The 16064-nt window shown below is 45.8% G+C and overlaps 1 protein-coding gene across 1 annotated transcript in view; it reads right to left on the bottom strand.

Annotated features, from left to right (window-relative positions):
* LTBP2 (latent transforming growth factor beta binding protein 2) overlaps positions 1–16064 on the bottom strand; it is a 140821-nt gene that overhangs the window by 78234 nt on the left and 46523 nt on the right. Inside the window, exons 4-7 of the mRNA XM_081207648.1 lie at positions 9668–9855; positions 5972–6142; positions 4150–4344; positions 2925–3205 (exon numbers count right to left, since the gene is read on the bottom strand). Coding sequence (XP_081063774.1) covers positions 2925–3205; positions 4150–4344; positions 5972–6142; positions 9668–9855 — 835 coding nt within the window. The remainder of the gene's footprint in view (positions 1–2924; positions 3206–4149; positions 4345–5971; positions 6143–9667; positions 9856–16064) is intronic.

The raw sequence follows: 16064 nt of genomic DNA, 5'->3' as shown, positions 1-16064 counted from the left end.
AAGGATGTGCAGAGGTTCCTAGGGTTTGGAAACTTTTATCGTAAGTTCATCCGCAACTTCGCCCATCTGACGGCGCCCATCACTGACTGTCTCAGCAGTAAGAAGAAGTTTGTATGGACGGCGGAGGCGGGGCGAGCGTTTGAGGAACTGAAAAGGGCCTTCGCCTCTGAAGAACAACTTCTGCATGTGGATTTACGAAAGAAGCTAAGGGTTGAAACAGACGCATCTGACAGAGCCATAGGGGCGGTGCTTCTTCTGCAGCCGGGGAAGGAGGAGTCGGAGTGGCGTCCGTGTGCCTTCTTCTCGCGGAAGCTGAACAAATCCGAGAGGAACTACACGGTGTACGACCGAGAACTGCTTGCTATTCATGAGGCGTTCCGGAGATGGAGGCATCTGCTAGTTGGTGCACAACATAAAGTGCAAGTGTGCACGGACCATAAAAATCTAGAGTACTGGAGAACGGCGCGAGTGCTCAACCAAAGGCAGTTGAGATGGGCCCAAGAGTTCTCCAAATTTAACTTTGAGATTTGTTATGTGCCAGGCCCAGAGAATGTTAGGGCGGACGCTCTCTCACGCAAGCCTGAATATTTGGAGGGGGAGGGAGCACCCGAAGAAACCCATATCATTCCAGAGGACCGCTGGGTGTGTGGGGCGACTTTGGTGGGGCAAAGGGAATTGGTAGAGGGTACGGTGCAGGATGCATACGCCCAGGGGAAACTCAGGGATCTCAGAGGGGAGGAAGACAAACCCGGTGGTTTTGAGGAGAGAAATGGGGCATTGTATTATAAGGGAGCGTTATATATACCTGAAGGGGAATTGAGGGAGAAAGTACTCAAGCAGCTGCACGATAGCCCCACAGCAGGGCACTTTGGGCAACACAAAACCATGTGGCTGGTTACCAGGGAATTTTGGTGGCCCAAGGTCAGGGAAGATGTGCGGGAGTATGTGAGAGGGTGTGAACAATGCCAAAGAGCCAAGGGGGAGAGGCAGGCGCCGGCGGGTTTATTAGAACCACTGCCCACACCTGAGAGACCGTAGGAAGCAGTGGCAATAGATTTCATGACTGATCTGCCAAGGTCTAGAGGGAAAACAGCCATCATGGTTGTAGTAGACCTGTTAACTAAAATGGCCCACTTCATAGCCTGCTCACATGCGGTTACAGCAGAAGAAACCGCCAAATTGTTTGTAGAGAATGTGTTTAGGTTGCATGGCGCCCCCTTGAGGGTGGTTTCAGACCGAGGGAAACAATTTACTTCCAGGTTCTGGAGGAAGCTCATGAGCTTACTGCATGTAGAGGTTAATTTCTCGACGGCCCGTCATCCTGAAACCAACGGGCAGGCGGAAAGAGCAAATGGGGTTCTCCAACAATATTTGAGGTGTTATGTTAATGACAGAGAGAATGATTGGGTGGAGAAGCTGGCGTTGGCAGAATTTGCCTACAACAATGCAGAGAACGTGTCCACGGGGATGAGCCCCTTTTTGGCTAATCACGGGTGCCATCCCAGAGCCTTCCCAGGGGGGGAGGGGGAGAACTGGAGCGTTCCAGCTGCAGAACAGTTCGTGGAAGAAATGGAAGCGATCCATCGCCAGCTCCAACTCAACTTAAACAGGGCTAAGGAGGAATATAAGAGGCAAGCAGACAAAAACAGAAGGGAAGGTGAAAGCATCAGGGTGGGGGACCAGGTGTGGCTGTCAACCCAAGGGTTGCCATTCAAAGGAGGTTGTAAGAAATTAAGACCCAAAAGGCTGGGTCCGTTTGAAGTCATACAGCAGGTCAATCCAGTGGCTTTCAGGCTCCGGTTACCGAACCACATGAAGCTGCACCCAGTTTTTCACAGGTCGTTGCTGTCACCGTATAGAGGAGACAGTGAGGGGAGGGTCACTAGGGGACCAGCAATGGAGGAGAAGGAACACAGCTACCATGTAGCGGAGATCCTCGATTCCAGGTGGAAGGGAGATCAAGTAGAGTATTTGGTAATGTGGGAAGGGGAACCGGAGTCGGAAAACACCTGGGTTAGGGCAGAGGATGTCAATGACGAGGTTTTAATAGAGACTTTTCATCAGAGGTTCCCACGTAAACCTCAGCCTGTAGCGAGGTTCCGAAGGGAATACTTTGCCACCACCGACGAGGAAGAGGAGTTGGAGGGGTTCCCAGATTCTGAAGAGGAGGAGGATTCAGCTGGCCAGGACGACGATCGATGGAGAGAATTGTTCGAGACGTCAGAAGATGAGGAAGATTCGTTTCGGGGTTTTAGCCCTTCACCTCCCAGGGGGGAGGAATTGGGAGGGGGTGAGGGGGGCCCTGGAGGGGAGGTGGATGTCAGGGAACTGCCATCAGAGCATCAGGTGGTGGAGGGACTCAGGCCGGATGAAAGAGACTCAACTGCTGAAGCAGGGACCAGCAGGGGGAGGAGTGGGTCTCTGAGGGAATGCGAGCAGGAGGGAGGGCTCAGGGAGGCTTCCAGCGAGAACAGTGGGGAGGTATCGGAGTCTCCCATAGGGAGACCCATACCTCGCAGGAAACTGTCACGCCGTGAGTCCAGGAGACGCGTTTCCGTTAAGGAACTTCTTTGTTGGAAACGCTTCCGCAGACAGCCACTGTCGGACTCTACTAGTGACTAGAGCAGACATGTCTGAGGAGCTCCGTCACACACGGAGGTTTGTGGGGGCGCACAAACTCTGAGGGAGCACGTTTTCACGCACAAGCAGCTAATCAAACCCTCACATCACCTTATGACGTTACCTTGGATTTTTTCAAGAGAAGGTGGGATACAAATGTTTTCAATAAATAAAATCAAATAATAAAAAATGACATTTCATGTGCATGCTTAGGGTTCACACACACTGCATCCATTAATCTCACATTCCATAACCTACACCCCAAGTGTGCGAACAAAATTGAGTTAAGACAGAATAGCTCTGACCTTTCCATGCATTGACTCCATGTAACACTTTCCCACTAGGTCCTGAGGCCTCTGCTGCTGATGTCTCTCTGTGACAATGTTGTTGTTGTTGATGGTGGTGGTGGTGGCGTTATCACTGTACTGGTGGGAAGCCAATGGAAACTGAGATATCAACACAGCTTCAACACTGTTCTCTTCTGACTGATCTGCGTCACTTTTCACTCGAGCTACCTGATGGATCTGCACAGCAGCTTCTGGAGGGTGGTTGATATGTACGTTCACAAGGGAAGGGTTTCTAGAAGCTGGAAGGAAAGTTTGTCAATGGAAACATGACTTTGCTTCTTGCTCTGCAGCAACCTACAAATTTCTAGAGGGGTTAGTGGAGATACTCTGACATTTGCTCCATCTGCAGGACCACACTGGTTCTCAGTACAAACATTAGACTGAAAAGCAGCCATCACTGTTCATTTATGGCCCAAAATGTACCAACAAGGGAAATAACTTTTGAATTGCCACGAAGCCCAGAGAAAACAATGAAACCTGTGAATATCAGAATACAGTGGTACCTCTAGTTACAAACTTAATTCATTCCGGAGGTCTGTTCTTAACCTGAAACTGTTCTTAACTATAGGCATGTTTTCGCTAATGGGGCCTCTTGCTGCCGCTGCACCGCCAGTACATAATTTCCTTTCTCATCCTAGGGCAAAATTCTCAGCTCAAAGTAACTCTTCCAGGTTAGCGGAGTTTGTAACCTGAAGTGTTTGTAACCTGAGGCATTTGTAACTCAAGGTACCACTGTATGGACAAGAATATTAGCATCATCCATTAGCTTCTTCCTAGGCTATGTGTAGATTATAGCCTACATGAGTATCTTATTATGAATTCTAGACCAGGGGTTTTACCTATGTGAAGGGAGTGTGGCTATTTCTTTATGGGGATTTCAATTAAGAAATTCAGAAACCTCTACTTAGGTCCTCAATTTGTGTGTGTGTGTGTGTGTGTGTGTATCTAAATCATATCTAATAATTAATTAGAATACAAGGCAGATACCTGCATGGCAGAAAAAGGTAGTGCTCTCACAAAAGGAGTCCTAAGCACAGGTGCATACCTGAGCCAACATCCTGTATATGTATTTATCTTGAAGCACACACAATTGAAGAGGAAGGGGGGGGGAGGCAAAGGCATGCCCGATATAAGCTCCACACACCAGCAGCCTATAAGAAGCAACGAGACCAGTGCTGCTTACCAAGTTGGTTGGATAAAGGAAGTGTGTACATGGAATGTTTCATGGAGTTGCTTGCCAGGCTGTTTGGCACGTCTTTTTTCCTTTCCACTTTCAAAGCTGGTAGGTGGCAGAACTTCCCTGTAGAGTTAGATGGGCACCAGCATTCGTCCCTGCCCACACAGCGTCCCCCATTTAGACAGGGAATCTGGCAGAAATCTGCAAAGAAAGGAAATCTGTAAGTGAAAGCCAGAAATGGAATGCAGATAAATGTCCAGAAGCTCACCCTAGCCAGCAAATAGGCAAATACCTGTCCTATCAAGAAGTCTCAGTCACAGAAAGATAATAATAATAATAATAATAATAATAATAATAATAATAATAATAATAATAATAATAATAATAATTTTTATTTATACCCCACCCTCCCCAGCCAAGGCCGGGCTCAGGGAGGCTAACAAGCAATAATAAAAACAAGTTGAATGAATACAACTTAAAAACAAAAGATGTCAAGCTGTCCCAGTTATGAAGGACACCAAGCATGTGAGCTAACTCTACTTCCAAAGATCACTAAGAAACTTTCTGCCTGTGGTGCTTGAAGGCACTTCTATCCTCAGCCCTACTATTTGTGCCATGGAAGAATGTTACTAACATGGGCCGGATGAATGTGCAATATGGCCAAGGTAGGTTTCATTTTCCAATTCAACATGTTAAGCCAAAACGGATTGAAATCTTGAATGGGAAGACACCCTAAAATTCAACCACAGGGAGGAAGCATTTGGGTTCTTCTGTGAGAGCTGTGCAGGGCCATTCCACAGAACTACTAAAGGTAAAGGTAAAAGGACCCCTGACCTTTAGGTCCAGTCATGACCGACTCTGGGGTTGCGCGCTCATCTCACTCTATAGGCCGAGGGAGCCGGCGTTTGTCCGCAGACAGCTTCCGGGTCATGTGGCCAGCATGACTAAGCCGCTTCTGGCGAACCAGAGCAGTGCACGGAAATGCCGTTTACCTTCCCACCGGAGCGGTACCTATTTATCTACTTGCACTTTGACGTGCTTTCGAACTGCTAGGTTGGCAGGAGCTGGGACCGAGCAACAGGAGCTCACCCCGTCGCGGGGATTCGAACTGCTGACCTTCTGATCGGCAAGTCCTAGGCTCTGTGGTTTAACCCACAGCGCCACCTGCGTCCCAGAACTACTAGATAGGGTCAAACTACTAGATAGGGTCAAACTCTGGAGCAGCCCTTCCCCAACCTGGAGCCCTCTAGATGTTTTGTAGCGCTAGTCATCTGGAGCTGGTAGGAGTTGCACTCCCAAAACATCTGGAGGGCACCAGCTGGGGAAAGTTGCTCCAGAGCAATGGTTAGAGGGCTGACCTGTCCAGCTCACTGAAATTTCCTGTGCAATTACAGTTTCAGCAAGATCAGAAGAAAGGCTTCAGCTGCCATAATAATTAGGAACAGCATAAAAGCTTCAGCCAACTCTCCTGGTTTCCACACAAGCGAAAGGAGAGAACAGGAAGAAATTAGGTGTTGGGAGTCAGACCCAAAAGCTAATGCCAATGAAAGCAGAAAATTGGCCCTGACAAGAAGAATTGCAGCAATGCCTGTCTGAGACTCTGACTGAACTGCTGTATTGAGAGGACAAAAGGTAACTGTATTCGACCTCTTGTCTCAAAGAGGGCAGGACCAGTCTCAGGGAAGACTCATTTTCAGGCCAATTGAGCTGTCATCCTCCTCCTACTCTGAACTCTGCTCCTGCAGTGAATTGCTAGTCTCGTGGATGAAAGCAACAGAGGAAGATAGATAAACCTTGTGAAAGGGGTCAGACATATGGGAAGACTCACAGATACGGAAGCCCGATTTAGGGTCATGGTCATGCCCGCCCTGGCTGTACAGGGTGGTGGTGTCTCCTTTCTCACAGCTGTTGTAGCAGCGGCCATGTCGACAAGTCTGTTTACAGATTGTGGGGGTGAAGATAATCTTTATCTTCCTGATTTTTTCTGTCAGGTTGACACCTGCAAGGAAAAGGAAAATGACCATCACAGAGCAGAAAGATGTCTCTGAGCACCTAAGTTTAGCACTTGTGGTCCTCCAGATGCTGGATTCTGACTGCCATCAGCCCAGCCAGCATGGCCAATGGTTCCAGGGACAATGGGACTTGTAGTGGCTTAGGGCCATGGACGGAAGAACATACGAAGAGTCTGCTGTACCAGGCCACTGGCCCATATAATGTCACAGTGGGCAACAATAAGGCCTATATTACAAGCCCTGATATTACAAACTCTATAAAAGCAATAAGTACAGACTACTAAAGGGTGAACAGGAGGATTTAGTAGATTACGCAGCGAACCCACAGAATACATTTCAAGGATTTACTTAAATAAAACTAGGGGAAAGGGATAAAATGCATTAACTGAAAGAAGCACGAGGCATTTCTGTATCAGAATGACAATAAATTCTTTCCGCCTTTATTTCTCGGCCCTGTTTTAAGGAAGGAAAGGAGACTGGGAAAGCTACCCTGAAGGGAAATGCTTGGATGTAATAATAATAATAATCTACAATATTAATGCCTCCCACCAGAACAGAGCACATGGCTGCGTTCCAGTCTACTCCGGTCCTACTCCAGCTAAGACGGGGGGGAGGGGGGGAGAGACAGCCAGGCCAATTAGTTGAAGTGAAGGTAGAGGAATGTTGCATAGATCAGTTAGGGTAGAGATGTCAAAGCTGAGGGGGGAAAGCTTGATGCCTCACCTCAAACAGGATATTGGGGAGCTGGAAAGGGTTCAGATAAGGGCAACCAAAAGGATGGAGGCAATGGAGCAACTATGAAGAATGACTACAAGATTTGTTTTATTGTATTTTTTAAATTAAGGATGTTTTAATGCCCCAGTGGATTTGTTGCTATGTATTTTTATTATGCATTGGTTTTATAGTTGTAAGCCGCTTAGAAGCCATTCCGGCATATAAGCAGTATATAACTTAATAAACAACAACATTTGGGGCTTTTTAGTTTGGAGAAAAGGCAAGTAAGAGGAAACAATGATAGATGTGTAAAAAATTAGGCATGGTGGGAAGGAAGTGGTGAGAGAAAAGTTTTTCTCCCTCTCTTATAACATGAGGGGAACACCCAACAAAGCTGAATGTTGAAAGACTCAGGGCAGACAAAAGATGGTACTTCTTCACTCAGCACATAGTTGTGTGGCGAGTTCCCGCCTCCCCCCAATGAAATAAAGACACAGGACAACAGAATTCAGGTTAATGGGTCAAATTAGGCCACAACTTTATTGATTACAGGAATTGAGCGGTATTGGCTTAGGCATTGGTCCTAACAACTAACCGGCTTGAAGGCCGGTAAGGGTTAACCACCAGTGGGAGGAGTCCTGCTGAGGCACGTCAACTAGGACTTCCCCCCGGCGTCACCGTGTGGGGGCGTACTGTGGGCCCACACCTCCTTAGGCTTAGGACAAGGCCACGCCCCCTGGAAGCCTTTACCGGACTACCCTTTGTTTGGGGGAAGGTGATGGCACTCCTCCCCCCTTCATCTGCATAACAATAAAACAGTACCCCCACCAATGCCTAACCGCCAATACCAAGGAGTTGTGATGGTTTGCTACGAGGTAGGCGAAAACCAAATGGCTGGTACCAATCTGCCAGTTGGGAAAATTCCTACCAGGCCCCTTGACGGCAACCAACCGAAGTTCATAGCAACGTCAAAGCACCTAGCCTAGAGGGTGGGAAGGGAGGGGAAACCGGTCAGCTGCAGCCAGGGAAAGAGGGGGAGCCTCGGCTGCGGCAGACCTAAGTAGCTGAGGCCACGCCCCCGGAGCCAGCCGATTGGCTGGCCCGGGGTATGACGCAGCCGAGGATTCCCTCTGCTATCGAATGGGCTGGAGCCAGCCCCCGCGAGTGTGGGGAAGGGGCGTGAAGCTCGCAACCCCACCTCCTCCTTATCTCGGAAGTGGCTTTACCCCACAAGAAGCAGTGATGGCCCCAAACTTGGATGGATTTAAAAGACAATGAGACAAATTCATGAAAGACAATGCTATCAATGGCTAGTACGCATGATAGGTTTCATCTCCACCAGGAGCACTAGTTCAGGTAGGAAATGGGGGGGTGACGACATACATGACATAGTGATGTTGCGTCCAGGCATCATGCATGATGTCATAACATTGTGCATGACGCCTTGATGTCAGATGTGACGTTCATGAAAACCCCTCAGAATTTTATGAATACACATCTTTGTATGCAGTTCTGACTTATATACATATTTTTGCAAGTCATTTTCCTAATATAATGTATTTTTGTATGTTATTTTCACCAATGATTTTTAAATTACATACTCCCTTTATATATTCATTTTTGTACATTTTGTTTGATTGGGTGTAGAACATAACTGCAAAATTTTGTGTGAATTTTGAAGAATAACAGTGTTTCAGCTTGCATATTAGTTTGAAAAGTGTAAATTAGGTAGTTTCTTATGAAAATGCAAATTAAATCATCATCACCATCACCATCATTCTCACTCCCGCCTGTAGCTAGCTAAATTCTGTGCTGGTACTTTGGATTATACACCTAATCAGGCCCATGGAAATGAGTGTTTATGTAAACCTTACTCACTGTATTGCTACGGATTGCTGGCACATGTACATGGCTATGGCATTCTCAACTATACCCTACCTTAATGGTGACAGGGACATGGGTGGCGCTGTGGTCTAAACCACAGAGCCTAGGGCTTGCCGATCAGAAGGTCGGTGGTTCGAATCCCTGCAACGGGGTGAGCTCCCGTTGCTTGGTCCCAGCTCCTGCCCACCTAGCAGTTCGAAAGCACATCAAAGTGCAAGTAGATAAATAGGTACCGCTCCGGAGGGAAGGTAAACGGTGTTTCCATGTGCTGCTCTGGTTCACCAGAAGCAGCTTAGTCATGCTGGCCACATGACCCGGAAGCTGTCTCTGGACAAACGCCAGCTCCCTCGGCCTATAGAGCGAAATGAGCACGCAACCCCAGAGTGGTCCGAGACTGGACCTAACGGTCAGGGGTACCTTTACCTTACCTTAATGGTAAAGGTAAAGGACCCCTGGAAAGTTACGTAAGTCCAGTCAAAGGCGACTATGGGGAGCGGCGCTCATCTCACTTTCAGGCCGAGGGAGCTGGCGTTTGTCCACAGACAGCTTTCTGAATCATGTGACCAGCATGACTAAACCACTTCTGGCACAACTGAACACCGTGACAGAAACCAGACTGCACAGAAAGGCTGTTTACCATCCTGCTGCAGCAGTACCTATTTATCTACTTGCACTGGCATGCTTTCGAACTGCTAGTTTGGTAGGAGCTGGGACAGAGCAACGGGAGCTCACCCCGTCGCAGGGATTTGAACTGCTGACCTTCTGATCGGCAAGCCAAAGAGGCTCAGTGGTTTAGGCCACAGCACCACCCTCATCCCACTACCTTGATGGACTCCCCACCACCAACAACACTGCATGAAGCCTGTGCTTAGAAACATTTGTCAAAGAAACATGGCTCATTCTTTAGACCTTACCCCCGTGAGGTGAAGATGGTTCTTGAAATGCCATACGTGGCCCAGAACTGCTCTGTTCAAATCCATTCCCATTTGGCAAGGCATTGGATGTGAGCTGATCATTATTGGTGGCTGGATAGCGTCGGACTGTACGAGAGGGCCCCGTGTGCAGCTGAGGGGTAGCAACAGAACGACTTTGGCTCTGAGACCTGTTGAAAAGAAAGCAGAGCTAACATCTGTGCTGGATAAAATGATACAAATCTTTCTTTCCCTTTTATTGATTTGCATACCAAATTCGAAAGAAGAAAGAGATACAAAAACAAAGAAAAGGAAGGAAGAAAAACAAAGAACAAAAGGAGGAAGAAGCCCCAATCAGTTCCCATTAAAAATACAATATCCCTGATACATCCATCTTTGGTTAAACATATAAATTGATGTCCAAATGTTGAAACAGCTATCCACATGTAGTTGATAAGAAACACACTCAAATGTAGCTAGGGTGGTACAGTCCTCACACCACTGCATAATAGACGGTGGGTGTTTATCCTTCCAGGCTTGTAATATAAGGCGGTGTACACATTACCAGCTTAAAATGCAGCTAAATCAGGCATAGGCAAACTCGGCCCTCTAGATGTTTTGGGACTACAACTCCTATCATCGCTAGCTAACAGGACCAGTGGTCAGGGATGATGGGAACTGTAGTCTCAAAACATCTGGAGGGCCGAGTTTGCCTATGCCTGAGCTAAATTGTTCTTATTCTCAATTGGAATTGAAGCTGGTTTTGGGGGAAATGTATCACTAGGAAATGACAGGATAGATATGGATTTGGGCTAACATTGTATGCATGCCACTTCCCAAACCAGCCATGGGAATGCACTGGATGTAGAGTTAACAGGAGTGCATACACAGTCAAAGTCTCTTGGCAACCATAAAAGTTCACGAAATCCCCTCTGTTGTCCTTTCATTAATCCCCAAATTACAGGAATATAATTTAAAAGTAAATGGACACATGCAAAGATCAAGGGTTTCACCAATACAAAACTGATATGGACAACAACTTCAGTCCAAAAAAGGAAGTATCATTGGTCATGCCCACATCATATGTCACAGCATTTCCGGCAATACACCTCCAGCTTCTATCTGTGTTTGACATGGCCAGGCATTCTTTCTGGCTGCATCAGAGGGAGAGATGAACCTGGAGGCTCCTCTTCATCAGCTCCATTTGGACCAGCTGCTATTTGATTCTCTCAGAACCATCTCCTCCACTGCCATTAAGCAACTTTATTATGTAAAATTATGAAAGACCTAGGATCTGGACATGCATATTTCCCTCTTTTCTTCATATCCACCCCCACCATTCTTTTGACTTGTATCTTTTGGTTTTAAGCCATCATTCAAAATTGTAAGCTGCCTAACCTCTCACCATTGCTGAGACACATGGAAGCAACCAGCTTAAATGGCTTCCAGGATCATTCCAGACTACTTTTTTACAGCTGCCTCCAGGGAATTCAGCCCCTTGTGAATGAATTTAGCCAGTGCTATTTCTCTAGAAACAGAGATGCCGGATCTCACCATGAACGCATCCCTCGTTCTCTTAGAATGACAATGGCGCCCATCTGAGAGGTGCTAGAACTAAGTTCCGGCATGTTCCGGCTGAAAAACAGCCCTGAATCTAGCCACCATTCACAAGAATACAAAAAACTTGTGGGGTAGCAATAATATATATCTGTTGGGTCCTCTTGAGCGGTGCATAACCATTTTGGCACATCCCCAGTTCAAAACCACTTCAAGAAGTTTTCCCATAGCTCAAATTTATCTGGGCTCAAAAAACAACAACAACCCAGAAGTCATGCATGCAGTGTGTTAAATGAATTGGCCCTGAGCAAAGGGCCATCACTGCTGTGACTGGGCAAGATGGTAATGTATTTATGATGAAAGTGCTGTTGTTGTCCTAAGCCTCTCATCTTCCTCCAGCCGTGAGTGATCCCACAAAAGCCTACTCATCTTCTGCAAAGGGCTGAAGCGCATTCCCATTCCTGCCTCTGGCATTGACAAGGAAAGAGATGTAGCCAGAAAAGAAGCCTGGCCAAGAAAATAAACAGAACACGCAACCCATAAAAGTCATGAAAGAAACTTTTACAGGGAATGAACACCCATGAGTGAATTTGCATTCCCCACCCCCACCCCTGGGTAATTTTATTTATGGGGCCTGGCATTTTGCAGCAGTCAAGTAAACAATACGCATACACTCCCAGTTCCCAAGGCCACTCTTCAGTGCCCACTTAACACATGCTGGTTGTCACCCCAACAGAGCAAAGCTTGTTTTAACTCAGCGGATTCTAAACCTCTTTCTTTCCTAGGCTTTTCAACCCATTCCACCCTGTTGGCTCCCATTTTCCTTTCAGGGGATCAGTGCCAAGCTTTCCAGACAGCTTTGTTTGTAAGTACCCTGACCCACCCTGTATTTTTCAGCATCCTAAATGAGCCAGGGCAGAGTCAGTACTGAGATCTCCAAAGAAGCCTAAAGTGAGTCAGTGAGATTAAATAGGTCTTATGCGAGACACTTAAGCCCCACAAGTTGTATCAGATTCCCTGCACGTTCCTACTTCCACAGCATCTATATACAGTGTGCATTTGCACAATACAGACTCGTAAGCATGAGATCCCAGTTTCGATGCAGCGCTTAAAGAAGCTCCAAGAAGCAGGGCTGGGGGGGGGAGTCTTACCTGAAACCCTGAAGATTTGGATTCAAGGTTTGCTGCTAAATTTAGGGGTTAACTACCGTATTTTTCGCTCTATAACACGCACCCGACCATAGCACGCACGTAGTTTTTAGAGGAGGAAAATCCGTAGGCATGCCACCCGTAGGCATTCCCTCCATAACACGCACAGACATTTCCCCTTACTTTCTAGGAGGAAAAAAGTGAGTGTTATGGTGCAAAAAATACAGTATATTAAACTATTGGTTTGAGCAGCATGAGCCAGCTCTTTCTTATACTTGGGGGTGGGTTTGGAGAGAGAGAGCTCATTCTAAAAGAATTCCCACTATGTTAACTTTGGTGGCTCAGTCATTAACTATTATTTGAAATCTGGTCCTCAGTCTGCTTTATCTTGCAACATGAATCTTGTGTTCATATTGAAACAAAGGACAATGGATTCGATCCTGAGAGTTGCTAATTGAAGAAGGTTCACCGAGGGGAACTATCTCATCCTCATATTCCCCCACCCAAGAAAGACTCTCTGGAGGGTTGAGGTCCTCTTGAACAGTGTGGGTAGTGGACAGGGAGTACTTGGAGAAGCGAGAGAATTGCCCTAAATCAGATACAGGCACCTGGTGCAAAAGGGAGCTCCATTCACACAAGGTGCTTCTGATTCGGGGTGATTCTCTCTTCCCACTTCAGCCCTCTTTACTACAGCCTTCACTGTTTAGGAGGGTTTTTGAGCCTTCACTAGGGAGACACAAAGCTACAATTCTCAGTTTCTCTTATTTTCTCATTTTTCCAGTCTTAAATTCAGTTTGCCAAATTTCCACATCAACCTGCAATTTTTTAAAAATTAAACATCGTCATGAAAATTCACTAGCATTTTAGTGAGCATTCTTCCTGATACACACACTTTACAAGCAATTCCCTTAACATCACATATTTTTGTAAAAATAAAAAAAATTCCTTCCTGTAGCACCTTAAAGACCAACTAAGTTAGTTCTTGGTATAAGCTTTCGTGTGCATGCACACTTCTTCAGATACATGCACGCACACGAAAGCTTATACCAAGAACTAACTTAGTTGGTCTTTAAGGTGCTACAGGAAGGAATATTTTTATATTTTTGTAAGTTATTTTCACTAATTTATGCACAATGTCTCCTGATACATGGGTTTGTACATGCAGCTGAAGAACTGCATGTATGGAGAAATACAAATTTTGAAGGAAAGCCATGTTTCAGTTTGCGTATTGTTCAGGGAGTGTGCATTGTTGAAAGGAAGTTAATGGTCTAGACTGCTCAGCCACAGCTCTGAGCCCAACAAGGGACAATCTTTTCCACTTTCCAAATGAGCCATGGCACTATGCGTTCTCCAGCATTTCTCAGCTGCCTTTGTTTCATGGGAATGCTGATGAAGCCCAAGATGCTTTGAGCATATCAGCTTCATCATCACATATCTGATCATCATGAAGATAAGTCTGATAAGGTTACTAGGATGAACATTCTGATACCCAGGTACAAATGGGAGTTCTAATAAAACTATTATGAGTACAAAAAGTATCTCCATCTCTGAGCACCAGGCGGGAACATTCTAGTGGCTGTTCTATTAGCATTTCATTCAGAATTTTTCAGCTTCTGTTTCATCCACACACTTTCCCATTCAGCTGCACGCAGCCTTCCTTCATCCCTCATTGATGGTTGTTTAACATTCCTGTGGTAACCACAGGAATCACTTTTTTGAAAAACAAAAAATTACACTAGTAAAAAGGCAATAAAAGGGATGCATCACCAGGAACTAAGCTGTCCAGAACAAAATGAGTGAGTTGTTAGAGTAGAGAAACATGTTCTAAGATTTCATGGAGTTCATCCTAGAGCTCTATAGGCATGTAAGAATGGAATGGCTGAGCTACTAAACATGAATTTTCTCACTGGCAGCACATTTAGTGGAAGAAGTTGCACACACACACACACACACACACACACACACTATTTGGGTATTCTAAGAAATCATAGTTTTGGCAGCACCCTGTGCCATCATGATTTTCAGACAACTCCCATCAGCCACACGCAGCACAACCAATGATCATCGATGGTGAGACCTGAAGTACAAAACATCTGGAGGGCATAAGGCTGCCCTAGGCCTTACCACTGAGCAAGGTGAATAACCTAGTAAATAAAAGCTCCTTTTAAAAAGCACATTCTAAACTGGATAAACAGCAGCAAATGAGGCTCAGTGTAAATAAGTGTAAAGCGCTGCAAATTCTGGAGGAAAAATCCTAGCTCCACCTACACACCAATGAGACTGAAGAAGTGATAAATCAGGGGAAAGATCTTGGGGTGGTATGTAAACTTATTGTGCAATGGCAATTCTATGCTAGGTACTATTTGGAAAGGGACTGAAAATGAAACAGCTGTTATTTTAAAATCACTATACAAATCTATACTGGAATCCCTTTTGGAAAACCCTTTGCAGTTCTTGTTGCTCCATCCTCACAAAGATATTATACAATAGGAAAAGGTGCAAAAGGAAACAAGAAACAAAGTAGTCAGAGGATTACAGCACCTTTCCTATGAGAAATTGCTGAAAGCTTTTGTGACAGTTCTTCCTATGCATTCTATAGACCAGGGGCGAAGCTTATTTACCCAGAGTCAGTAAATCCTATCAGCTGTACTGGATCTTGCTTTTCCTGGGATCTCAATAGCCCTGGTGGTGTTTATCTCTCCTTTCAGATGCCACACCCCATGGCTTCTCCTGAGTTTAGAAAATGCCAGCGAGAAGTCTTGGACATAGTTCTTGGGACAGCATTCCCACAAGGGATTTCAAATGCACAGGCCCTGGACCTGGAGTTGTATCCAACTGCTCACTTGCTTGCTCTGTCTTTTTCTAGAAGAAGTCCTTGACCTGCAGCTCACTGTTTAGGATGTTGATTGTTCTGTTCTCTAATGCTGCTCCTGAGAGGCTTCAGCAAATCTCACAAGACCTGGACATTCCATACAGGCACACAGATATAAAGAATTAACTTTGCACAAATATCCTCCAGCATGAGGCTCAATTCCCCCCCACCCCATGATAACTGACTTGCAGCTCAGAATGAGGCCCCCTGGATCCAGGTAAGGTCTTTCCCCACCCCATAATGCTTAGGCAATGGCTGGTGCTGCAATGCAGACCATACATGAGATACACTGGGGTACTTTTACTACCCTGCACTTTTGATAAGGTCAATGGTCATTTTACGAAGCATAAAACATCATATAGGGATAATGAGAATTACATCCAGAACCTCTCCTAGAATCAAAGCAAGATCAGCACAGCCGAAGAAAGGAAATATTTTCATTAACTTTATCAGGATCTCAAAAGCTTCCTAGCCAAAGTAACTTTCCAGAGGTTAACATTATCCAGAAGCTCACACACAGGCCAAAGTTATATTGAGAAACGACTGTCCTGGCCTACAAAGCACAAACTGTTCTTGGAATATCTCCTCCAGCTGTTTGTTTTTACTTTACACACTGAACACAAATATCCATTTTCCTTATTCTTCAAACCCTTTCATTCTTTCCTAGAGTTCATTGTACCACCCAACACTGCCCTCCGAAAGGAATCAGGATGAACTTGTCTGAAAGACTCAGACATTGTGTAGGCAGCAACAAAATGATGGCATCCCATCTAGTGAACTCATCCTTTCCAAGGTCACCCAACACCTCATCATCATAGTATCT

Source organism: Podarcis bocagei (genome assembly GCF_964188305.1).
Source record: "Podarcis bocagei genome assembly, chromosome: 1".
Taxonomy (NCBI): domain Eukaryota; kingdom Metazoa; phylum Chordata; class Lepidosauria; order Squamata; family Lacertidae; genus Podarcis; species Podarcis bocagei.
This window is presented reverse-complemented; position numbering and strand designations above follow the sequence as displayed.